This window comes from Gadus chalcogrammus, chromosome 17 (assembly GCF_026213295.1).
Source record: "Gadus chalcogrammus isolate NIFS_2021 chromosome 17, NIFS_Gcha_1.0, whole genome shotgun sequence".
Lineage (NCBI taxonomy): Eukaryota > Metazoa > Chordata > Actinopteri > Gadiformes > Gadidae > Gadus > Gadus chalcogrammus.
Window position 1 is genome coordinate 16,776,823 of NC_079428.1, and position 22,084 is coordinate 16,798,906.

The 22,084-nt window shown below is 46.9% G+C and overlaps 1 protein-coding gene and 18 non-coding genes across 19 annotated transcripts; all 19 read right to left on the reverse strand.

Annotated features, from left to right (window-relative positions):
• Positions 1-607: 607 nt before the first annotated feature.
• trnak-cuu (transfer RNA lysine (anticodon CUU)) lies at positions 608-680 on the reverse strand. Its single transcript has one exon. It is a non-coding gene; the product is annotated as a tRNA-Lys (tRNA).
• A 626-nt stretch (positions 681-1,306) lies between these two features.
• On the reverse strand, positions 1,307-1,380 carry trnan-guu (transfer RNA asparagine (anticodon GUU)). Its single transcript has one exon. It is a non-coding gene; the product is annotated as a tRNA-Asn (tRNA).
• Positions 1,381-1,800: 420 nt separating this feature from the next.
• On the reverse strand, positions 1,801-1,873 carry trnak-cuu (transfer RNA lysine (anticodon CUU)). Its single transcript has one exon. It is a non-coding gene; the product is annotated as a tRNA-Lys (tRNA).
• A 627-nt stretch (positions 1,874-2,500) lies between these two features.
• trnan-guu (transfer RNA asparagine (anticodon GUU)) lies at positions 2,501-2,574 on the reverse strand. Its single transcript has one exon. It is a non-coding gene; the product is annotated as a tRNA-Asn (tRNA).
• A 419-nt stretch (positions 2,575-2,993) lies between these two features.
• trnak-cuu (transfer RNA lysine (anticodon CUU)) lies at positions 2,994-3,066 on the reverse strand. The gene has a single exon. It is a non-coding gene; the product is annotated as a tRNA-Lys (tRNA).
• Positions 3,067-3,691: 625 nt separating this feature from the next.
• trnan-guu (transfer RNA asparagine (anticodon GUU)) lies at positions 3,692-3,765 on the reverse strand. Its single transcript has one exon. It is a non-coding gene; the product is annotated as a tRNA-Asn (tRNA).
• Positions 3,766-4,185: 420 nt separating this feature from the next.
• trnak-cuu (transfer RNA lysine (anticodon CUU)) lies at positions 4,186-4,258 on the reverse strand. The gene has a single exon. It is a non-coding gene; the product is annotated as a tRNA-Lys (tRNA).
• A 625-nt stretch (positions 4,259-4,883) lies between these two features.
• On the reverse strand, positions 4,884-4,957 carry trnan-guu (transfer RNA asparagine (anticodon GUU)). Its single transcript has one exon. It is a non-coding gene; the product is annotated as a tRNA-Asn (tRNA).
• A 420-nt stretch (positions 4,958-5,377) lies between these two features.
• Positions 5,378-5,450, reverse strand: trnak-cuu (transfer RNA lysine (anticodon CUU)). The gene has a single exon. It is a non-coding gene; the product is annotated as a tRNA-Lys (tRNA).
• Positions 5,451-6,076: 626 nt separating this feature from the next.
• Positions 6,077-6,150, reverse strand: trnan-guu (transfer RNA asparagine (anticodon GUU)). The gene has a single exon. It is a non-coding gene; the product is annotated as a tRNA-Asn (tRNA).
• A 420-nt stretch (positions 6,151-6,570) lies between these two features.
• Positions 6,571-6,643, reverse strand: trnak-cuu (transfer RNA lysine (anticodon CUU)). The gene has a single exon. It is a non-coding gene; the product is annotated as a tRNA-Lys (tRNA).
• A 624-nt stretch (positions 6,644-7,267) lies between these two features.
• Positions 7,268-7,341, reverse strand: trnan-guu (transfer RNA asparagine (anticodon GUU)). The gene has a single exon. It is a non-coding gene; the product is annotated as a tRNA-Asn (tRNA).
• Positions 7,342-7,761: 420 nt separating this feature from the next.
• Positions 7,762-7,834, reverse strand: trnak-cuu (transfer RNA lysine (anticodon CUU)). The gene has a single exon. It is a non-coding gene; the product is annotated as a tRNA-Lys (tRNA).
• A 625-nt stretch (positions 7,835-8,459) lies between these two features.
• Positions 8,460-8,533, reverse strand: trnan-guu (transfer RNA asparagine (anticodon GUU)). The gene has a single exon. It is a non-coding gene; the product is annotated as a tRNA-Asn (tRNA).
• Positions 8,534-8,953: 420 nt separating this feature from the next.
• On the reverse strand, positions 8,954-9,026 carry trnak-cuu (transfer RNA lysine (anticodon CUU)). Its single transcript has one exon. It is a non-coding gene; the product is annotated as a tRNA-Lys (tRNA).
• A 625-nt stretch (positions 9,027-9,651) lies between these two features.
• Positions 9,652-9,725, reverse strand: trnan-guu (transfer RNA asparagine (anticodon GUU)). The gene has a single exon. It is a non-coding gene; the product is annotated as a tRNA-Asn (tRNA).
• Positions 9,726-13,193: 3,468 nt separating this feature from the next.
• On the reverse strand, positions 13,194-13,266 carry trnak-cuu (transfer RNA lysine (anticodon CUU)). Its single transcript has one exon. It is a non-coding gene; the product is annotated as a tRNA-Lys (tRNA).
• A 625-nt stretch (positions 13,267-13,891) lies between these two features.
• Positions 13,892-13,962, reverse strand: trnan-guu (transfer RNA asparagine (anticodon GUU)). Its single transcript has one exon. It is a non-coding gene; the product is annotated as a tRNA-Asn (tRNA).
• A 536-nt stretch (positions 13,963-14,498) lies between these two features.
• LOC130369809 (uncharacterized) lies at positions 14,499-21,733 on the reverse strand. The gene is made up of 12 exons (XM_056575366.1): positions 21,388-21,733; positions 20,311-20,454; positions 20,141-20,227; positions 19,932-20,018; positions 19,691-19,768; positions 19,412-19,579; positions 18,674-19,107; positions 18,164-18,491; positions 17,100-17,907; positions 16,794-17,003; positions 15,999-16,495; positions 14,499-15,909 (listed from the first exon to the last, which is right to left on the reverse strand). The coding sequence occupies exons 2-12, from the start codon at positions 20,452-20,454 to the stop codon at positions 14,680-14,682; spliced, it is 4,071 nt and encodes a 1,356-aa protein (XP_056431341.1). The 5' UTR covers positions 21,388-21,733; the 3' UTR covers positions 14,499-14,679.
• Between the last annotated feature and the right edge of the window lie 351 nt (positions 21,734-22,084).

Genomic DNA, 22,084 nt, shown 5'->3' on the forward strand with positions numbered 1-22,084 from the left:
CCAAGAAGGCCGAGTACTCTGAGCTGCTGTTTGGTGCATACGCACAAACAACAGTCAGAGTTTTCCCCCCTACAACCCTTAGGCGCAGGGAGGCGACCCTCTCGTCTACCGGGGTAAACTCCAACACCGCGGCGCTCAGCCGGGGATTTATGAGTATCCCCACACCCGCCCGGCGCCTCACGCCCTCGGCAACTCCGGAGAAGAATAGAGTCCAACCCTTATCCAGGAGTACGGTACCAGAGCTGAGACTGTGCGTGGAGGTAAGCCCCACCAGATCTAACTGATAGCGCTCCACCTCCCTCACAAGCTCCGGTTCCTTTCCCCACAGCGAGGTGACGTTCCACGTCCCCAGAGCCAGCTTCTGCCGCCCGGGGCTGGTCCGTCGAGACCCCTGACCTTCGCTGCCACCCATGTGGCTGCGCACCCGACCCCAACGGGTCTTCCCACAGGTGGTGGGACCATGGGATGACAATGCAAAATGTTGTGGCTCAAACACGCAACCTGCTGACCGGCTGACATTTAGTGTGGCTCTATGATCGAACAGAACCAAGAACTAACTCATTTTACTTTTTTGTTCCATCAGATGGGCTAGGTTAAAAGTATATAGCGCCCAACGTGGGGCTCGAACCCACGACCCTGAGATTAAGAGTCTCATGCTCTACCGACTGAGCTAGCCGGGCATTTTAAAATCAATAACAGACAACATTAAAAAAAAAAACACACACACAAAAAACCCTCTGCGTTAAATCTCCTCTACAATGATGTCTTCAAATGTTGATAGAAAGTAGCCGTATTTCATTCCCCAATGATAAATCACATATGATTTAAATTCTTGGGCCCCCTCCCTCTCAGTCCCCCCTGAATAATCTCCTTTCAACCCTTAAACTCATCTCTGAGTGTATGTAATCTCCTGGGTTCTGGAAAGGGGACATGGAGGGAGCCACCCTTAAGAACAAGCTGTCCTCTCCCTTTGGCCCCCTTAAATGTTGTGTTGGCAAAAAAAATATGGCAAAATATGGCTTTCAAGAAAAAAACGATTTGGATGTTATGATCGTAAAACAAGGTGAAATGGATAATATCTAATCTCCTAAATACTTCCAATTTCTAGAAAGCACTTTAACCAGATAGCTCTTCTTTCAGACAGTCCGTACTCAAGTCAGCAGGAGTACATGGTTAGAAGGGAAATGACAGAGTAGTTCTGTCTTGATTAACTGCTTCTACTCTTGGAAACAAAGTCGATTTTTTCGCTTAACAAAGGTTACAGGTATGGGCTAAAGGACATCCTGGTGGTCAGTTAATATCAGCTCGTCCCTGGGTTAGCTTGAACCACCAACCTTTCGATTAACAGTCGAACGCGCTAACCAATTGCGCCACAGAGACCAATGAACATATTCACATGTGTATTGAAAAAATGGGAACATGTCTGCATGTCAGCTATGGCAAAGTTCGCAACAAATTAATCTCACTCAACCATTGAAACAGTCAATGGCAATGAGATTGTATTATACCCTGGTATGCTAGAATACCATCTAAGGAGAATAGCCATGCTTTCAAAGTCATGTTATATTGCTTATTGGCCCTTTGAAATTATCAAGACTTTTATGGTTTGCCGCCACAATCCTTAGTTGCAGCTTATTTTCAAACTTTCTAGCTGACTCCATAGCAATGCAAAATGTTGTGGCTCAAACACGCAACCTGCTGACCGGCTGACATTTAGTGTGGCTCTATGATCGAACAGAACCAAGAACTACTCATTTTACTTTTTTGTTCCATCAGATGGGCTAGGTTAAAAGCATATAGCGCCCAACGTGGGGCTCGAACCCACGACCCTGAGATTAAGAGTCTCATGCTCTACCGACTGAGCTAGCCGGGCATTTTAAAATCAATAACAGACAACATTAAAAAAAAAAAACACACACAAAAAACCCTCTGCGTTAAATCTCCTCTACAATGATGTCTTCAAATGTTGATAGAAAGTAGCCGTATTTCATTCCCCAATGATAAATCACATATGATTTAAATTCTTGGGCCCCCTCCCTCTCAGTCCCCCCTGAATAATCTCCTTTCAACCCTTAAACTCATCTCTGAGTGTATGTAATCTCCTGGGTTCTGGAAAGGGGACATGGAGGGAGCCACCCTTAAGAACAAGCTGTCCTCTCCCTTTGGCCCCCTTAAATGTTGTGTTGGCATAAAAAAATATGGCAAAATATGGCTTTCAAGAAAAAAACGATTTGGATGTTATGATCGTAAGACAAGGTGAAATGGATAATATCTAATCTCCTAAATACTTCCAATTTCTAGAAAGCACTTTAACCAGATAGCTCTTCTTTCAGACAGTCCGTACTCAAGTCAGCAGGAGTACATGGTTAGAAGGGAAATGACAGAGTAGTTCTGTCTTGATTAACTGCTTCTACTCTTGGAAACAAAGTCGATTTTTTCGCTTAACAAAGGTTACAGGTATGGGCTAATGGACATCCTGGTGGTCAGTTAAAATCAGGCTCGTCCCTGGGTGGGCTTGAACCACCAACCTTTCGATTAACAGTCGAACGCGCTAACCAATTGCGCCACAGAGACCAATGAGAAAATCACATGTGTATTGAAAAAATGGGAACATGTCTGCATGTCAGCTATGGCAAAGTTCGCAACAAATGAATCTCACTCAACCATTGAAACAGTCAATGGCAATGAGATTGTATTATACCCTGGTATGCTAGAATACCATCTAAGGAGAATAGCCATGCTTTCAAAGTCATGTTATATTGCTTATTGGCCCTTTGAAATTATCAAGACTTTTATGGTTTGCCGCCACAATCCTTAGTTGCAGCTTATTTTCAAACTTTCTAGCTGACTCCATAGCAATGCAAAATGTTGTGGCTCAAACACGCAACCTGCTGACCGGCTGACATTTAGTGTGGCTCTATGATCGAACAGAACCAAGAACTACTCATTTTACTTTTTTGTTCCATCAGATGGGCTAGGTTAAAAGTATATAGCGCCCAACGTGGGGCTCGAACCCACGACCCTGAGATTAAGAGTCTCATGCTCTACCGACTGAGCTAGCCGGGCATTTTAAAGTCAATAATAGACAACATTAAAAAAAAAAAACACACACAAAAAACCCTCTGCGTTAAATCTCCTCTACAATGATGTCTTCAAATGTTGATAGAAAGTAGCCGTATTTCATTCCCCAATGATAAATCACATATGATTTAAATTATTGGGCCCCCTCCCTCTCAGTCCCCCCTGAATAATCTCCTTTCAACCCTTAAACTCATCTCTGAGTGTATGTAATCTCCTGGGTTCTGGAAAGGGGACATGGAGGGAGCCACCCTTAAGAACAAGCTGTCCTCTCCCTTTGGCCCCCTTAAATGTTGTGTTGGCAAAAAAAATATGGCAAAATATGGCTTTCAAGAAAAAAACGATTTGGATGTTATGATCGTAAGACAAGGTGAAATGGATAATATCTAATCTCCTAAATACTTCCAATTTCTAGAAAGCACTTTAACCAGATAGCTCTTCTTTCAGACAGTCCGTACTCAAGTCAGCAGGAGTACATGGTTAGAAGGGAAATGACAGAGTAGTTCTGTCTTGATTTACTGCTTCTACTCTTGGAAACAAAGTCGATTTTTTCGCTTAACAAAGGTTACAGGTATGGGCTAATGGACATCCTGGTGGTCAGTTAAAATCTGCTCGTCCCTGGGTGGGCTTGAACCACCAACCTTTCGATTAACAGTCGAACGCGCTAACCAATTGCGCCACAGAGACCAATGAACATATTCACATGTGTATTGAAAAAATGGGAACATGTCTGCATGTCAGCTATGGCAAAGTTCGCAACAAATGAATCTCACTCAACCATTGAAACAGTCAATGGCAATGAGATTGTATTATACCCTGGTATGCTAGAATACCATCTAAGGAGAATAGCCATGCTTTCAAAGTCATGTTATATTGCTTATTGGCCCTTTGAAATTATCAAGACTTTTATGGTTTGCCGCCACAATCCTTAGTTGCAGCTTATTTTCAAACTTTCTAGCTGACTCCATAGCAATGCAAAATGTTGTGGCTCAAACACGCAACCTGCTGACCGGCTGACATTTAGTGTGGCTCTATGATCGAACAGAACCAAGAACTACTCATTTAACTTTTTTGTTCCATCAGATGGGCTAGGTTAAAAGTATATAGCGCCCAACGTGGGGCTCGAACCCACGACCCTGAGATTAAGAGTCTCATGCTCTACCGACTGAGCTAGCCGGGCATTTTAAAATCAATAACAGACAACATTAAAAAAAAAAAACACACACAAAAAACCCTCTGCGTTAAATCTCCTCTACAATGATGTCTTCAAATGTTGATAGAAAGTAGCCGTATTTCATTCCCCAATGATAAATCACATATGATTTAAATTCTTGGGCCCCCTCCCTCTCAGTCCCCCCTGAATAATCTCCTTTCAACCCTTAAACTCATCTCTGAGTGTATGTAATCTCCTGGGTTCTGGAAAGGGGACATGGAGGGAGCCACCCTTAAGAACAAGCTGTCCTCTCCCTTTGGCCCCCTTAAATGTTGTGTTGGCAAAAAAAATATGGCAAAATATGGCTTTCAAGAAAAAAACGATTTGGATGTTATGATCGTAAGACAAGGTGAAATGGATAATATCTAATCTCCTAAATACTTCCAATTTCTAGAAAGCACTTTAACCAGATAGCTCTTCTTTCAGACAGTCCGTACTCAAGTCAGCAGGAGTACATGGTTAGAAGGGAAATGACAGAGTAGTTCTGTCTTGATTAACTGCTTCTACTCTTGGAAACAAAGTCGATTTTTTCGCTTAACAAAGGTTACAGGTATGGGCTAAAGGACATCCTGGTGGTCAGTTAATATCAGCTCGTCCCTGGGTGGGCTTGAACCACCAACCTTTCGATTAACAGTCGAACGCGCTAACCAATTGCGCCACAGAGACCAATGAACATATTCACATGTGTATTGAAAAAATGGGAACATGTCTGCATGTCAGCTATGGCAAAGTTCGCAACAAATGAATCTCACTCAACCATTGAAACAGTCAATGGCAATGAGATTGTATTATACCCTGGTATGCTAGAATACCATCTAAGGAGAATAGCCATGCTTTCAAAGTCATGTTATATTGCTTATTGGCCCTTTGAAATTATCAAGACTTTTATGGTTTGCCGCCACAATCCTTAGTTGCAGCTTATTTTCAAACTTTCTAGCTGACTCCATAGCAATGCAAAATGTTGTGGCTCAAACACGCAACCTGCTGACCGGCTGACATTTAGTGTGGCTCTATGATCGAACAGAACCAAGAACTACTCATTTTACTTTTTTGTTCCATCAGATGGGCTAGGTTAAAAGCATATAGCGCCCAACGTGGGGCTCGAACCCACGACCCTGAGATTAAGAGTCTCATGCTCTACCGACTGAGCTAGCCGGGCATTTTAAAATCAATAACAGACAACATTAAAAAAAAAAAACACACACAAAAAACCCTCTGCGTTAAATCTCCTCTACAATGATGTCTTCAAATGTTGATAGAAAGTAGCCGTATTTCATTCCCCAATGATAAATCACATATGATTTAAATTCTTGGGCCCCCTCCCTCTCAGTCCCCCCTGAATAATCTCCTTTCAACCCTTAAACTCATCTCTGAGTGTATGTAATCTCCTGGGTTCTGGAAAGGGGACATGGAGGGAGCCACCCTTAAGAACAAGCTGTCCTCTCCCTTTGGCCCCCTTAAATGTTGTGTTGGCAAAAAAAATATGGCAAAATATGGCTTTCAAGAAAAAAACGATTTGGATGTTATGATCGTAAGACAAGGTGAAATGGATAATATCTAATCTCCTAAATACTTCCAATTTCTAGAAAGCACTTTAACCAGATAGCTCTTCTTTCAGACAGTCCGTACTCAAGTCAGCAGGAGTACATGGTTAGAAGGGAAATGACAGAGTAGTTCTGTCTTGATTAACTGCTTCTACTCTTGGAAACAAAGTCGATTTTTTCGCTTAACAAAGGTTACAGGTATGGGCTAAATGGACATCCTGGTGGTCAGTTAATATCAGCTCGTCCCTGGGTGGGCTTGAACCACCAACCTTTCGATTAACAGTCGAACGCGCTAACCAATTGCGCCACAGAGACCAATGAACATAATCACATGTGTATTGAAAAAATGGGAACATGTCTGCATGTCAGCTATGGCAAAGTTCGCAACAAATGAATCTCACTCAACCATTGAAACAGTCAATGGCAATGAGATTGTATTATACCCTGGTATGCTAGAATACCATCTAAGGAGAATAGCCATGCTTTCAAAGTCATGTTATATTGCTTATTGGCCCTTTGAAATTATCAAGACTTTTATGGTTTGCCGCCACAATCCTTAGTTGCAGCTTATTTTCAAACTTTCTAGCTGACTCCATAGCAATGCAAAATGTTGTGGCTCAAACACGCAACCTGCTGACCGGCTGACATTTAGTGTGGCTCTATGATCGAACAGAACCAAGAACTACTCATTTAACTTTTTTGTTCCATCAGATGGGCTAGGTTAAAAGTACATAGCGCCCAACGTGGGGCTCGAACCCACGACCCTGAGATTAAGAGTCTCATGCTCTACCGACTGAGCTAGCCGGGCATTTTAAAGTCAATAATAGACAACATTAAAAAAAAAAAACACACACAAAGCACCCTCTGCGTTAAATCTCCTCTACAATGATGTCTTCAAATGTTGATAGAAAGTAGCCGTATTTCATTCCCCAATGATAAATCACATATGATTTAAATTCTTGGGCCCCCTCCCTCTCAGTCCCCCCTGAATAATCTCCTTTCAACCCTTAAACTCATCTCTGAGTGTATCTAATCTCCTGGTTCTGGAAAGGGGACATGGAGGGAGCCACCCTTAAGAACAAGCTGTCCTCTCCCTTTGGCCCCCTTAAATGTTGTGTTGGCAAAAAAAATATGGCAAAATATGGCTTTCAAGAAAAAAACGATTTGGATGTTATGATCGTAAGACAAGGTGAAATGGATAATATCTAATCTCCTAAATACTTCAAATTTCTAGAAAGTACTTTAACCAGATAGCTCTTCTTTCAGACAGTCCGTACTCAAGTCAGCAGGAGTACATGGTTAGAAGGGAAATGACAGAGTAGTTCTGTCTTGATTTACTGCTTCTACTCTTGGAAACAAAGTCGATTTTTTCGCTTAACAAAGGTTACAGGTATGGGCTAAAGGACATCCTGGTGGTCAGTTAATTTCAGCTCGTCCCTGGGTGGGCTTGAACCACCAACCTTTCGATTAACAGTCGAACGCGCTAACCAATTGCGCCACAGAGACCAATGAACATATTCACATGTGTATTGAAAAAATGGGAACATGTCTGCATGTCAGCTATGGCAAAGTTCGCAACAAATGAATCTCACTCAACCATTGAAACAGTCAATGGCAATGAGATTGTATTATACCCTGGTATGCTAGAATACCATCTAAGGAGAATAGCCATGCTTTCAAAGTCATGTTATATTGCTTATTGGCCCTTTGAAATTATCAAGACTTTTATGGTTTGCCGCCACAATCCTTAGTTGCAGCTTATTTTCAAACTTTCTAGCTGACTCCATAGCAATGCAAAATGTTGTGGCTCAAACACGCAACCTGCTGACCGGCTGACATTTAGTGTGGCTCTATGATCGAACAGAACCAAGAACTACTCATTTTACTTTTTTGTTCCATCAGATGGGCTAGGTTAAAAGTATATAGCGCCCAACGTGGGGCTCGAACCCACGACCCTGAGATTAAGAGTCTCATGCTCTACCGACTGAGCTAGCCGGGCATTGTAAAATCAATAACAGACAACATTAAAAAAAAAAAACACACACAAAAAACCCTCTGCGTTAAATCTCCTCTACAATGATGTCTTCAAATGTTGATAGAAAGTAGCCGTATTTCATTCCCCAATGATAAATCACATATGATTTAAATTCTTGGGCCCCCTCCCTCTCAGTCCCCCCTGAATAATCTCCTTTCAACCCTTAAACTCATCTCTGAGTGTATGTAATCTCCTGGGTTCTGGAAAGGGGACATGGAGGGAGCCACCCTTAAGAACAAGCTGTCCTCTCCCTTTGGCCCCCTTAAATGTTGTGTTGGCAAAAAAAATATGGCAAAATATGGCTTTCAAGAAAAAAACGATTTGGATGTTATGATCGTAAGACAAGGTGAAATGGATAATATCTAATCTCCTAAATACTTCCAATTTCTAGAAAGCACTTTAACCAGATAGCTCTTCTTTCAGACAGTCCGTACTCAAGTCAGCAGGAGTACATGGTTAGAAGGGAAATGACAGAGTAGTTCTGTCTTGATTAACTGCTTCTACTCTTGGAAACAAAGTCGATTTTTTCGCTTAACAAAGGTTACAGGTATGGGCTAAAGGACATCCTGGTGGTCAGTTAATATCAGCTCGTCCCTGGGTGGGCTTGAACCACCAACCTTTCGATTAACAGTCGAACGCGCTAACCAATTGCGCCACAGAGACCAATGAACATATTCACATGTGTATTGAAAAAATGGGAACATGTCTGCATGTCAGCTATGGCAAAGTTCGCAACAAATGAATCTCACTCAACCATTGAAACAGTCAATGGCAATGAGATTGTATTATACCCTGGTATGCTAGAATACCATCTAAGGAGAATAGCCATGCTTTCAAAGTCATGTTATATTGCTTATTGGCCCTTTGAAATTATCAAGACTTTTATGGTTTGCCGCCACAATCCATAGTTGCAGCTTATTTTCAAACTTTCTAGCTGACTCCATAGCAATGCAAAATGTTGTGGCTCAAACACGCAACCTGCTGACCGGCTGACATTTAGTGTGGCTCTATGATCGAACAGAACCAAGAACTACTCATTTTACTTTTTTGTTCCATCAGATGGGCTAGGTTAAAAGTATATAGCGCCCAACGTGGGGCTCGAACCCACGACCCTGAGATTAAGAGTCTCATGCTCTACCGACTGAGCTAGCCGGGCATTTTAAAATCAATAACAGACAACATTAAAAAAAAAAAACACACACAAGAAAACCCTCTGCGTTAAATCTCCTCTACAATGATGTCTTCAAATGTTGATAGAAAGTAGCCGTATTTCATTCCCCAATGATAAATCACATATGATTTAAATTATTGGGCCCCCTCCCTCTCAGTCCCCCCTGAATAATCTCCTTTCAACCCTTAAACTCATCTCTGAGTGTATGTAATCTCCTGGTTCTGGAAAGGGGACATGGAGGGAGCCACCCTTAAGAACAAGCTGTCCTCTCCCTTTGGCCCCCTTAAATGTTGTGTTGGCAAAAAAAATATGGCAAAATATGGCTTTCAAGAAAAAAACGATTTGGATGTTATGATCGTAAGACAAGGTGAAATGGATAATATCTAATCTCCTAAATACTTCCAATTTCTAGAAAGCACTTTAACCAGATAGCTCTTCTTTCAGACAGTCCGTACTCAAGTCAGCAGGAGTACATGGTTAGAAGGGAAATGACAGAGTAGTTCTGTCTTGATTAACTGCTTCTACTCTTGGAAACAAAGTCGATTTTTTCGCTTAACAAAGGTTACAGGTATGGGCTAAAGGACATCCTGGTGGTCAGTTAATATCAGCTCGTCCCTGGGTGGGCTTGAACCACCAACCTTTCGATTAACAGTCGAACGCGCTAACCAATTGCGCCACAGAGACCAATGAGCATATTCACATGTGTATTGAAAAAATGGGAACATGTCTGCATGTCAGCTATGGCAAAGTTCGCAACAAATGAATCTCACTCAACCATTGAAACAGTCAATGGCAATGAGATTGTATTATACCCTGGTATGCTAGAATACCATCTAAGGAGAATAGCCATGCTTTCAAAGTCATGTTATATTGCTTATTGGCCCTTTGAAATTATCAAGACTTTTATGGTTTGCCGCCACAATCCTTAGTTGCAGCTTATTTTCAAACTTTCTAGCTGACTCCATAGCATTGCAAAATCCTCATCCTCATTGTCATACGCTTATCCGGGGTCGGGTCGCGGGGGGAGCAGCTCAAGCAGGGGGCCCCAGACTTCCCTTTCCCGGGCCACATTGACCAGCTCTGACGGGGGGATCCCGAGGCGTTCCCAGGCCAGTGTTGAGATATAATCTCTCCACCTAGTCCTGGGTCTTCCCCGAGGTCTCCTCCCCACTGGACGTGCCTGAAACACCTCCTAAGGAAGGCGCCCAGTGGGCATCCTTACCAGATGCCCGAACCACCTCAGCTGACTCCTTTCTAAGTAAAGGAGCAGCGGCTCTAATCCGAGTTCCTCACGGATGGCTGAGCTTCTCACCCTATCCCTAAGGGAGACGCCAGCCACCCTTCTGAGAAAACTCATCTCGGCCGCTTGTACCCGCGATCTCGTCCTTTCGGTCATCACCCAGCCCTCATGACCATAGGTGAGGATAGGAACGAAGATCGACCGGTAGATCGAGAGCTTTGCCTTGCGGCTCAGCTCTCTTTTCGTTACAACGGTGCGGTAAAGCGAACGCAATACCGCCCCCGCTGCTCCGATTCTCCGGCCAATCTCACGCTCCATAGTACCCTCACTCGCGAACAAGACCCCGAGGTACTTGAACTCCTTCACTTGGGCTAAGGACTCATTTCCTACCCGGAGTAAGCAATCCACCGGTTTCCTGCTAAGAGTCATGGCCTCAGATTTAGCGGTGCTGATCCTCATCCCAGCCGCTTCACACTCGGCCGCCAGCCGATCCAGTGAGTGCTGAAGGTCACAGGCCGATGATCCAATGAGGACCACATCATCTGCAAAAAGCAGTGACGAGATCCTCAGACCACCGAACTGCAACCCCTCCCCACCACGACTACGCCTCGATATCCTGTCCATGTATATCACAAACAGGATTGGTGACAAGGCGCAGCCCTGGCGGAGACCAGCACCCACTGAGAACGAAACTGACTGGCTGCCGAGAACACGAACACAGCTCTCGCTTTGGGAGTACAAAGATTGGATGGCCCTGAGGATAGACCCCCTTACCCCATACTCCCGCAGCACCTCCCACAGTTTCTCCCGGGGGACCCGGTCATACGCCTTCTCCAGATCCACAAAACACATGTAGACCGGATGGGCATACTCCCAGGCCCCCTCCAGGATCCTTGCGAGAGTGAAGAGCTGGTCCGTAGTTCCACGTCCGGGGCGAAAACCGCATTGTTCCTCTTCAATCTGAGGTTCGACGATCGGCCGAACCCTCCTTTCCAGCACCTTGGAGTAGACTTTACCAGGGAGGCTGAGAAGTGTGATACCCCGGTAATTGGCACACACTCTCTGGTCCCCCTTTTTGAACAGGGGAACCACCACCCCGGTTTGCCACTCCTTTGGCACTGTACCCGACTCCCACGCGATGTTGAATAGGCGTGTCAACCATGACAGCCCCTCAACACCCAGAGCCTTTAGCATTTCTGGCTGGATCTCATCAATCCCTGGGGCTTTGCCACTGCGGAGATGTTTGACTACCTCAGTGACCTCCACCAGGGAAATTGACGACGAAACACCATCAACCTCGAGCTCTGCCTCCAACATAGAGGGCGTGTTATTCGGATTCAGGAGTTCCTCAAAGTGTTCCTTCCAACGTCCGACGACCTCCTCAGTTGAGGTCAACAGAGTCCCATCCTTACTGTACACAGCTTGGATGGTTCCCCGTTTCCCCCTCCTGAGGTGCCGGATAGTCTTCCAGAAACACTTTGGTGCCGACCGAAAGTCCTTCTCCATGGCCTCTCCGAACTTCTCCCACACCCGCTGCTTAGCCTCCGACACGGCAGCCGCTGCAGCCCTTCGAGCCTGTCGGTACCCTGCAACCGAGTCAGGAGTCCTCCAGGATATCATATCCTGGAAGGCCTCCTTCTTCAGTCGGACGGCTTCCCTGACCACCGGTGTCCACCACGGTGTCCGAGGGTTACCGCCCCTTGAGGAGCCTAAGACCCTGAGGCCACAGCTAGCCACCGCAGCTTCAGCAATGGAGGCTTTGAACACCGCCCACTCCGGCTCAATGCCCCCAACCTCCACAGGAATGCCAGAAAAGCTCCGCCGGAGGTGTGAGTTGAAGATACCTAGGACGGGGGCCTCCTCCAGACGTTCCCAGTTCACCCGCACTACTCGTTTGGGCTTACCAGGTCTATCCGGAAATTTCCCCCATTCCCTGATCCAACTCACAACCAGATGGTGGTCGGTTGACAGTTCCGCCCCTCTCTTTACCCGAGTGTCCAAAACATGCGGCCTCAGATCAGATGACACGATCACGAAATCGATCATCGATCTTCGGCCTAGGGTACTCTGGTACCAGGTACACTTATGAGCACCCTTATGTTCGAACATGGTGTTTGTTATGGATAATCCATGACTAGCACAGAAGTCCAATAACAAACGACCGCTCGGGTTTAGATCAGGGAGGCCGTTCCTCCCCACCACGCCTCTCCAGGTGTCTCCATCGTTGCCCACGTGGGCGTTGAAGTCTCCCAGCAGAACTACGGAGTCCCCTACTGGAGCCCCATACAGGACTCCATTCAGGGTCTCCAAGAAGGCCGAGTACTCTGAGCTGCTGTTTGGTGCATACGCACAAACAACAGTCAGAGTTTTCCCCCCTACAACCCTTAGGCGCAGGGAGGCAACCCTCTCGTCTACCGGGGTAAACTCCAACACCGCGGCGCTCAGCCGGGGATTTATGAGTATCCCCACACCCGCCCGGCGCCTCACGCCCTCGGCAACTCCGGAGAAGAATAGAGTCCAACCCTTATCCAGGAGTACGGTATCAGAGCTGAGACTGTGCGTGGAGGTAAGCCCCACCAGATCTAACTGATAGCGCTCCACCTCCCTCACAAGCTCCGGTTCCTTTCCCCACAGAGAGGTGACGTTCCACGTCCCCAGAGCCAGCTTCTGCCGCCCGGGTCTGGTCCGTCGAGACCCCTGACCTTCGCTGCCACCCATGTGGCTGCGCACCCGACCCCAACGGGTCTTCCCACAGGTGGTGGGACCATGGGATGACAATGCAAACTGTTGTGGCTCAAACACGCAACCTGCTGACCGGCTGACATTTAGTGTGGCTCTATGATCGAACAGAACCAAGAACAACTCATTTTACTTTTTTGTTCCATCAGATGGGCTAGGTTAAAAGTATATAGCGCCCAACGTGGGGCTCGAACCCAAGACCCTGAGATTAAGAGTCTCATGCTCTACCGACTGAGCTAGCCGGGCATTTTAAAATCAATAACAGACAACATTACAAAAAAAAAACACACACAAAAAACCCTCTGCGTTAAATCTCCTCTACAATGATGTCTTCAAATGTTGATAGAAAGTAGCCGTATTTCATTCCCCAATGATAAATCACATATGATTTAAATTCTTGGGCCCCCTCCCTCTCAGTCCCCCCTGAATAATCTCCTTTCAACCCTTAAACTCATCTCTGAGTGTATGTAATCTCCTGGGTTCTGGAAAGGGGACATGGAGGGAGCCACCCTTAAGAACAAGCTGTCCTCTCCCTTTGGCCCCCTTAAATGTTGTGTTGGCATAAAAAATATGGCAAAATATGGCTTTCAAGAAAAAAACGATTTGGATGTTATGATCGTAAGACAAGGTGAAATGGATAATATCTAATCTCCTAAATACTTCCAATTTCTAGAAAGCACTTTAACCAGATAGCTCTTCTTTCAGACAGTCCGTACTCAAGTCAGCAGGAGTACATGGTTAGAAGGGAAATGACAGAGTAGTTCTGTCTTGATTAACTGCTTCTACTCTTGGAAACAAAGTCGATTTTTTCGCTTAACAAAGGTTACAGGTATGGGCTAATGGATATCCTGGTGGTCAGTTTAATTCGGCTCGTCCCTGGGTGGGCTTGAACCACCAACCTTTCGATTAACAGTCGAACGCGCTAACCAATTGCGCCAAAGCTGGGGAACAATAGTCTTTTAAGGGGGGGGAAGAAGGAAGGAAAGGGGGGAGAAGGGGGGGAGAAGAAAAGGAAGGAAAAAGAGAGAAAAAGGGAGAAAAAGAGAGGACAAAGGGAGAAAAAGGGGAAAGGGAAGGGAATGAGAGAAATTTAGGACATAAATTACAAAAAAACATTTCATTACATAAAAAACTAATAAAAACCTGAGAATGTGGAGTTTTGTTTGCAATTCTTCAGCCTTGGAACAGAAGGTCGGCGGTTCAAGTCCCACCGGTGACAAACATTTTTTTTGGTTAATTCATGGATGTACTCAAGATCTCTTGCGCAAATATAATTACCCTTGCCCTCCATTGACACACATGTGCACTTATTTTAATGGGAATATTCTAATGAATATGTTACTTTCTTTTCCACTATTGTTGTAGCCATACAGCTATTCACAGCACACCTGTGCACTCTTTAGCAAGCTACTTGTTTAGTTATTATTTGTATCGTGACCTGTGGGCTCAATTTAGCCTCCATCTTCAACCTACAAGTATTTCAACTATAAATCATTTTGTGTGCATATTATATTGCAATAGTAGTATGTTGCTTCCTCTTGTGGAGTGGATCTGGCTAATGATTCGAATAAGATGACCAGCAAATAATTCTTAAAACATTTGTTAATATATAAACATGTTTATTTTAACATATAACATAGATACTATACACTGGTAATCTTATTTCCTCCTCTCCGCCAACCACTGCTCCTTGGTCAGGGACTCGGAGGAGGGGCAGTAGATTTTCCCCTTGTACTGGCTGTGGCCAGTCGCTGCACTCCGGGGCTCCCCACACCTCCTGCATTTATTTGCCTCCCCAGTCCTGTTGTAAGGCCTCTTCCGTTCTGCAGGAGGCACTGCTGAGGGGACAGCAAACATAATGGGGGGCTGGGCGTGAGGGTAGCGCAACAGGGGGTTTACCGGGAGGAATGATGTGCTAGGGAGGGATTGGGTGAGGGCAGGAGTGCCGGAGAGAGTAGGGGCCCGGGGGAGGGCAAAAACAAATGGAGCAGGGGCCCGGGGGAGGGCAAAAACAAATGGAGCAGGGGTGCTGCTGATGACAGGGGCAGGGGTGGGAGGACAGGGAAACAGCCGCCTCTGGGCTGTCTTCATCCTGGGCCTTACAGCCGTTGCAGGTGCCGTTGCTGGTGCTGGTGCCGGTGCTGGTGCTGGTGCTACGGCTGCGGTGGCAGTGGCTGTGGCCCTCCGGTTCATTTTGGCCCGCCCCGCTGTGCTCTCCGGGAGGTGGTAGGAATATTTCACCAGGCCCGGGGTTTGAGGAGCCACAGCGGGGCGGTCCATACCCGGAGGTAAGACCACGGTGGCAACAGGCACAGGGGCAGGCAGGTCCACACCCTGGCACAACACGGAGACACCCTGCCTGGCCACCCTCCTGTTGTGCCACTGGATGAGGGTGGTCTGGTTCACCTCAACCAGCTGCAGGCTGGTGGTGGACATCACGGCCCCGTTGGCCAGGATGAGCTGTCTGATCCTGCGGTAGTCCCTCAGGATCAGACTCCACCTTGAGAGGTACCCCTTCCCCTTCTTGGTAGGGGAAGGGTGGAGGGTGCAGAGCCTAACACAGATGGCATCAACCAGGCGGCAGCATGAAGGCCACTGTGCAGGAGATGCACTCGCTGTTATGGTGCATCTCCGCAAACTGTCCACACCCGACGTGAACTCTCCCTTCTTCTTCGGCGACCTGAAGCGCCCCGTCAGCAGCCTGTCCTGGTGCCGTGCATGGTACACCGCCTTCTGCTGGTCGTAGGGCAGCAGGTCCTCCCACAGGCCGACGATGATGCCGACATCCCGGTTGCTGAGGGCCAGGCTGGTCTGGCTCCTCAGCCCCACCAGATACTCGGCTAGGCGGTCCACCCTCTCCAGGCCCGGGATGTTGTTTTCATCCACTGCCTGAAAAATAAAACCATTTTAACATCGATGCTGGACAAATAGGAAAGAAATCGAAATGTTATGTTTCACTATTGCTCAAAGGTACTTACCAACTGCTCAACAGGAACCTGTGGGGCGGCACCCGGAGCGGTGACAGCAGATGACGCAGGTGGAGGTGGTGGTGGAGAAGGAGGAGGTGGAGCAGCGGACCAGGAACCACTGGTGGAGGGCTGAGCCGGTGGTGGAGGAGAAGGAGGAGGTGGAGCAGCGGACCAGGAACCACTGGTGGAGGGCTGAGCCGGTGGTGGTGGAGAAGGAGGAGGTGGAGCAGCGGACCAGGAACCACTGGTGGAGGGCTGAGCCGGTGGTGGAGAAGGAGGAGGTGGAGCAGCGGACCAGGAACCACTGGTGGAGGGCTGAGCAGGTGGTAGTGAAATGAGGGCAGAGAAGAGCTCCAGACTAGCCTCGGTGTCGTCTGTGAAGCCCTCATCCTCTGCCTCGTCGCCCAGGTCCTCCAGCAGCTGCTCCGTCTCCTCCCCCTCAGGATCCATGTCCTGCATGCACTTCCCCGTCTGCATGTAGAGGTAGTCAATGCCTATCAACTCTCCTGGGAATGAAAACAACATTTTGATTAGCAGAATAAGTACATCAACATGTGTGGAACCCATATTAATGTTGGTCTGAATATAGATAGAAAGTGAGCAGCCCCCATTCATTATTTGATTATAGCACCTTCTTGTTGTGACTTGTTAACATATTTATGATGACAGATTGGACGACAGAATATGCAAATATGTGAATCTAATCTGTTTTGCATAATTAACAACATTTCATTATAAACGTATACATGCCTGGTCGTCATTTCATGTCCCAGTGTAAAGCATTCAGTATTCAGTGCAACTTACCAGTGTACTTGCTGGGGAGGCGGAAAGAGGGGACAAACATCTGTCCAAACACATTGGTGCCAAATGTGTTCACACAGTGTACCAGATCCCCTGAGTAGCTGAGGAGAGCGGACATCTTCTCAGCCACAGCAGCAGCAGCCCGGTCCTGGTTCCACCGGTTCAGCCCGTCCAGCAAGTAGAGCTGGAAGTTCAGGTCATTGGCCTGGGTCCCTGAAAGTACAGAATATTGTATTGTAAAACATGTATTACCAATAAAAGTAAATGGTCGTCAGTGTGTTAGACGCTGGTGATGCCATTAAAACTCACCTGGAATAAAGCGGTTCAGGTGGCAGTGGAAGGACTCCAGTGACGTTGAACCTCGCGCACACCTGTATTTGGTGAGGACGACGCCGTCCTTGGTGGTGGTGGTGCCGGTCTCTGTGTACAGAGGCACACCTGGCAGGTCCTGGATGCACTTGACGTGCCTCTTCTGAACCCGCCAGATGTGCTCCATCCTCACCTGGTCCAGGAGGGGAACACCCAGCAGGTCCCTGCCTTTGTCCCCCATCAGCTCCTGCAGCAGGGCCTCCACCTGGCGGATGGTGGCCTCCTCTCCACGGGTCCTCCGCCTGCAGTACAGCGCCAACTGGGCCTTGGTCAGCCGGCTGTCCACCAGAGCCTCGGAGATGCCGGGCACACCCTCCCTCCGGAGCTCCTCCCTCTTGGCGTGGCGCAGAAGGGCCACATCTTCAGGGTCCCACTCAAACAGGCAGACGGAGAGCGTGGCCATGAAGATGGGGTACAGGGCGTGGGCGTCGGTCGTGCATCCGGCCGCAAGCCGCCGAAGGAAGTGCCAGATGTCCAGCCGGATGACGAGGTCTGGCCAGCCGCCGAACCTGGCCTGCAGCTTGCTCTCCCCTCCCGTCTCCTTGCAGCAGCCACAGTCCACATAGAGGAGTATAGGGGGAGCCACGCCCGCCTCGCTGTAGCGCCTGATGAGGCCTGACACCATCCGGTCCAGTCCAGGTCCCTCCTGGGCTGTCAGGACGCTGATCAGGACCTGCCCCTTCTCGTTGCTGACGGAGGACACCCAGAGCGCCGTCCCCTTGGCGGCTCCAGCCAGCTTTTTGGTCATCTGGAATTAATCAGAATAAACTAATTCAGAGTGCTTTCAAAACAGTAATATAAATTAGAATAAGAACAAAACAGAAGCAAAATATATATCTAGGAATAAACATATAAAAGAGGCATTTACACACGCAAAAATGCACATCAAATAAACATTGACACATTTGTGACTATAACTTCAATGGCTCCCAAGCTGGGATATGGTGTTATGAGAAAACCCATTTCATATATTGTTGATGCATTATTACTGATGTCCTTTTTACCTTCTTTGTAGAATCCATTTTTAAAATGGAGCCAAAGGTGGAGGTGATGCTGGCCTTGATGTGACCCATACGGCTCATCAAGTCCTTCCCGTACACCGTCAGGAGCCACCTGTTGGTCGGGACAGCGATAGGCTCGGGGGGGCTCTGACAGACCACAGGGAAGAGACCGGGCCTGCGGGCAAAGTCATTGGCCAGCTCCATGTAGCGGGCCAACCGCTGCAGCCACTCCTCGCCGTGGTTCTCCCGCAGCTGTTTGGCCAGGCGTGTGGAGCTGTTGCCGAGGGTCCTCTCCCGTAGCATCCGGATGACACGGATGTCACACGCATACCTTTGTGGACAGGTATGATTGTATCAAATTATTTAGTTTGGCTGGACAAAGAGTTTTCTATGGGCAAAATGTTATAAATATTTTTGATCTAATATTGATGGGGTTTAGTGTGATCAAATATTGCTATTTGCTGGATTACTGATTACTGAAAAAAGATATTTGCTTTCATGATCTGAACTCACTTGCGGGTCAGGATGAGGCGGAACTCCCCGCGGAGAGCCAAGCTCAGCTGGTCCAGGACGGTCTGGCTCGTGGACAGGTAATTTGATATGCAACTGGAGGAGTTGCACCTGAGGGTCTCCGTCACCATCAGGTAGTACCTGTCCACGTCCAGGACCTTCCGTGCCCTCTTGTGGATGCCGGCCCCGGTGAGCTGCCCCTTGCACTGGGGGCAGGACAGCCTCACCTTCCACAGGTGGTAGGGCATCCACACCAGGAGCCGGTGCATAAAAAAGCGGTCTGGTGATGGGACCTGGTTGTAGATGAGGGCAGGAACAGGTGGCTCATACCAGAGCTGGACGTCCGGTCGCAGCCGCTGGTTCCTCCACAGCGTGGATGCAATCCAGCGCTGGTCCTGCTGGGGAATGGTCTTCCTCATTTCCACCGGCAGCCAGAACTGAGCAGCAAGAGGAGGAGCAGGGAGGGGACCAGGAGGAGCAGGGAGGGGACCAGGAGGAGCAGGGAGGGGACCTGGAGGAGCAGGGAGGAGACCTGGAGGAGCAGGGAGGAGACCTGGAGGAGCAGGGAGGAGACCTGGAGGAGCAGGGAGGAGACCTGGAGGAGCAGGGAGGAGACCTGGAGGAGCAGGACTCGTATCTGATTCAACCTACATAAAGAAAAAGAAAAAGATCATAAATCATCTATCCGCTACACGCTACAGTATGTAAGACCTGTAGAGAGGTTATTACAGTTGCACGAACCAGAGGAGAAGAGCTGGTCCTTGCCGCCGACATGATGGGGCTGGATGGAGGCAGAGAGAAAGGGGAGACAGGCCTGTAGAATCTGGGACTGGAAGGGGGCGTCACTCGAGGTGGGGTAGCGGATGGAGTGCTTCTCCCAGACGGGACAGTGGCAGGGCTGGAGGGACGCTGGGAAGAGGGGGAAACAGAGCCGATGAAGTACAATTACAAAACAAAGATAGTGTTGGCTGTATGGCTGTGTTCTTAGGCATCAGGCACAGCTATAGGTACATCAATTACCTCAACAGGCCTCCTGGTCAGATTGACATTCGGCTTGGCTGCAGCAGACAAAGTCCCACCAAACCGCGCTTTCTCAAACTGAAAATCAACCAAGAATAGTCTTAATAAAATGGTGTTAAAAATGACATTATACACACACCAGTGATACGCATGAAAGTTATGTAAACACACAGATCTGAGATGAGTTGATCATGGCTAACCAGGTGAATGACATGGTATTTAATGTGATGGAAATATTCACCATCGCCAGCGTCAATGCAGGCCTCCCAGGGCTCCGTGCAGGCGCAGCAGAGGTGGAGGCAGAGGTAGCTGCAGGGCTTCTCACAGACTGACAGACAGAAACAATAAAACCATTAAACAAGCATTAATACTAATCAATATGGGATTTTGTCCACATCACAAATTGTAAGCCTACAAAATGCATTTATTTCACCAGGCTCTCAATATTACCTGCTGGGAGTGAAAGCCACAGGTACATGTCTGGGCTATCCCTAACATTAAGGTCTGCCCACGCAGCATCATGGGACACTTCTCAATCTGTAATTAATTGAAAAGAATGATTTACTTAGACACAATTGGTTCACTTTGGAGTTTTGGTTTACTGTTGGGGCAAAGCTTACCTTCTGGTAGAGGTTGTGCCACTTGGCTTGTTTTGGAGATGGCCTGTTCCCTGCACTGGAGGGCCAAGTGCCAGAAGAGGCAAATGCCCTCAGGCGGCTCACCCACTCCTCAGACCCCATGGATCGATGCTTCTTAGTAGACATCTGAAGACAAGGGGAAGAATGGCCAAGTTACCATACATTGTCAAAGACATATGCTATATATATATATATATATATATATATATATATATATACATATACGTGTGTGTGTGTGTGTGTGTGTGTGTGTGTGTGTGTGTGTGTGTGTGTGTGTGTGTGTGTGTGTGTGTGTGTGTGTGTGTGTATGTGTGTGTGTATGTGTGATACATACAAAATAATCCCTAGTATATCCCCATGTAATCTAAAATGGTTGTTTACCGTACAGGTGAATTAAAATGGTCGTTCACCGTACAGGTGAATTAAAATGGTCGTTCACCGTAATCGTACTACTAGTTCCTACTGAGGCTGACATGCAATAAATTAACAAGAAATTGACCCAAGTTCGTAAAGTTAAACCGATGCTAACATGCTAGTAAATTAACCAAAGTCAGTGAAATGACAAGGAAAAGTAGTGACATGTCCGGACAAGGTAAGACAATCCGCACGGTCAGACTTTTGGATTAAATAATACCAATATTCAGTAGAACGAATTTAGATCGTCGATCATTTCAAGTTAGTAAAGTTAAACCGATGCTAACATGCTTGTAAATTAACCAAAGTCAGTGAAATGACGAGGAAAAGTAGTGACATGTCCGGACAAGCTAAGACAATCCGCACGGTCAGACTTTTGGATAAAGTAATACCCTATATTCAGTAGAACGAATTTATAACGTCGATAATTTCCGCGATTTATTGGTTCTTAAATGTAAAGCATTTGTTGTAATGTAAATTGCAAACAGTTACATTGCAGACTAGTTTTCAGAAGAGCGTACTTACTACCGTTATTACCGCTACCTTTTCCAGAGCATGACCTGTCCGAATTTATAGGGTGGATCATTTCCGCGATTGGATGTGTTAAATGTGTTAAATGTGTTTTAATGTAATTCAAACCCTTACCTTACAGAGTCGTTTTCAGGAATGACGATTGAATACGTGTGGTTTGTTCTACAGTTAAAATCCATTCCGAATTCGGAGCGTCGCTAGCCTGTCCGTGATTGGCTTAGCGCAGGGAGAGAAATGGACAGTGGAACGTGTGATTGGTCATTCTGGTGAAAAGATATGGAAGAGAAATGGAGAGAAATGGACAGTGGAACGTGTGATTGGTCATTCTGGTGAAAAGATATGGAAGAGAAATGGAGAGAAATGGACAGTGGAACGTGTGATTGGTCATTCTGGTGAAAAGATATTGGAAATCCGATGATTTGGTTGGACGATCCAGAATCTAAAAAGCAGACGGATCGGATTTAGGTAGCGCCACAGAGACCAATGAGAAAATCACATGTGTATTGAAAAAATGGTAACATGTCTGCATGTCAGCTATGGCAAAGTTTGCAACAAATTAATCTCACTCAACCATTGAAACAGTCAATGGCAATGAGATTGTATTATACCCTGGTATGCTAGAATACCATCTAAGGAGAATAGCCATGCTTTCAAAGTCATGTTATATTGCTTATTGGCCCTTTGAAATTATCAAGACTTTTATGGTTTGCCGCCACAATCCTTAGTTGCAGCTTATTTTCCAACTTTCTAGCTGACTCCATAGCAATGCAAAATGTTGTGGCTCAAACACGCAACCTGCTGACCGGCTGAC

What these genes read in the sequence shown, in the direction of transcription:
- LOC130369809 (XM_056575366.1), bottom strand. Translation starts at nt 20,454, where the DNA reads ATGTCTACTAAGAAGCATCGATCCATGGGGTCTGAGGAGTGGGTGAGC. An exon ending in GGACCAGCTCTTCTCCTCTG is followed by an intron (nt 19,108 to 19,411) that starts GTTCGTGCAACT and finishes CTTGCTGCTCAG; the next exon opens with TTCTGGCTGCCGGTGGAAAT. An exon ending in CCTCCCCAGCAAGTACACTG is followed by an intron (nt 16,496 to 16,793) that starts GTAAGTTGCACT and finishes TTTCATTCCCAG; the next exon opens with GAGAGTTGATAGGCATTGAC.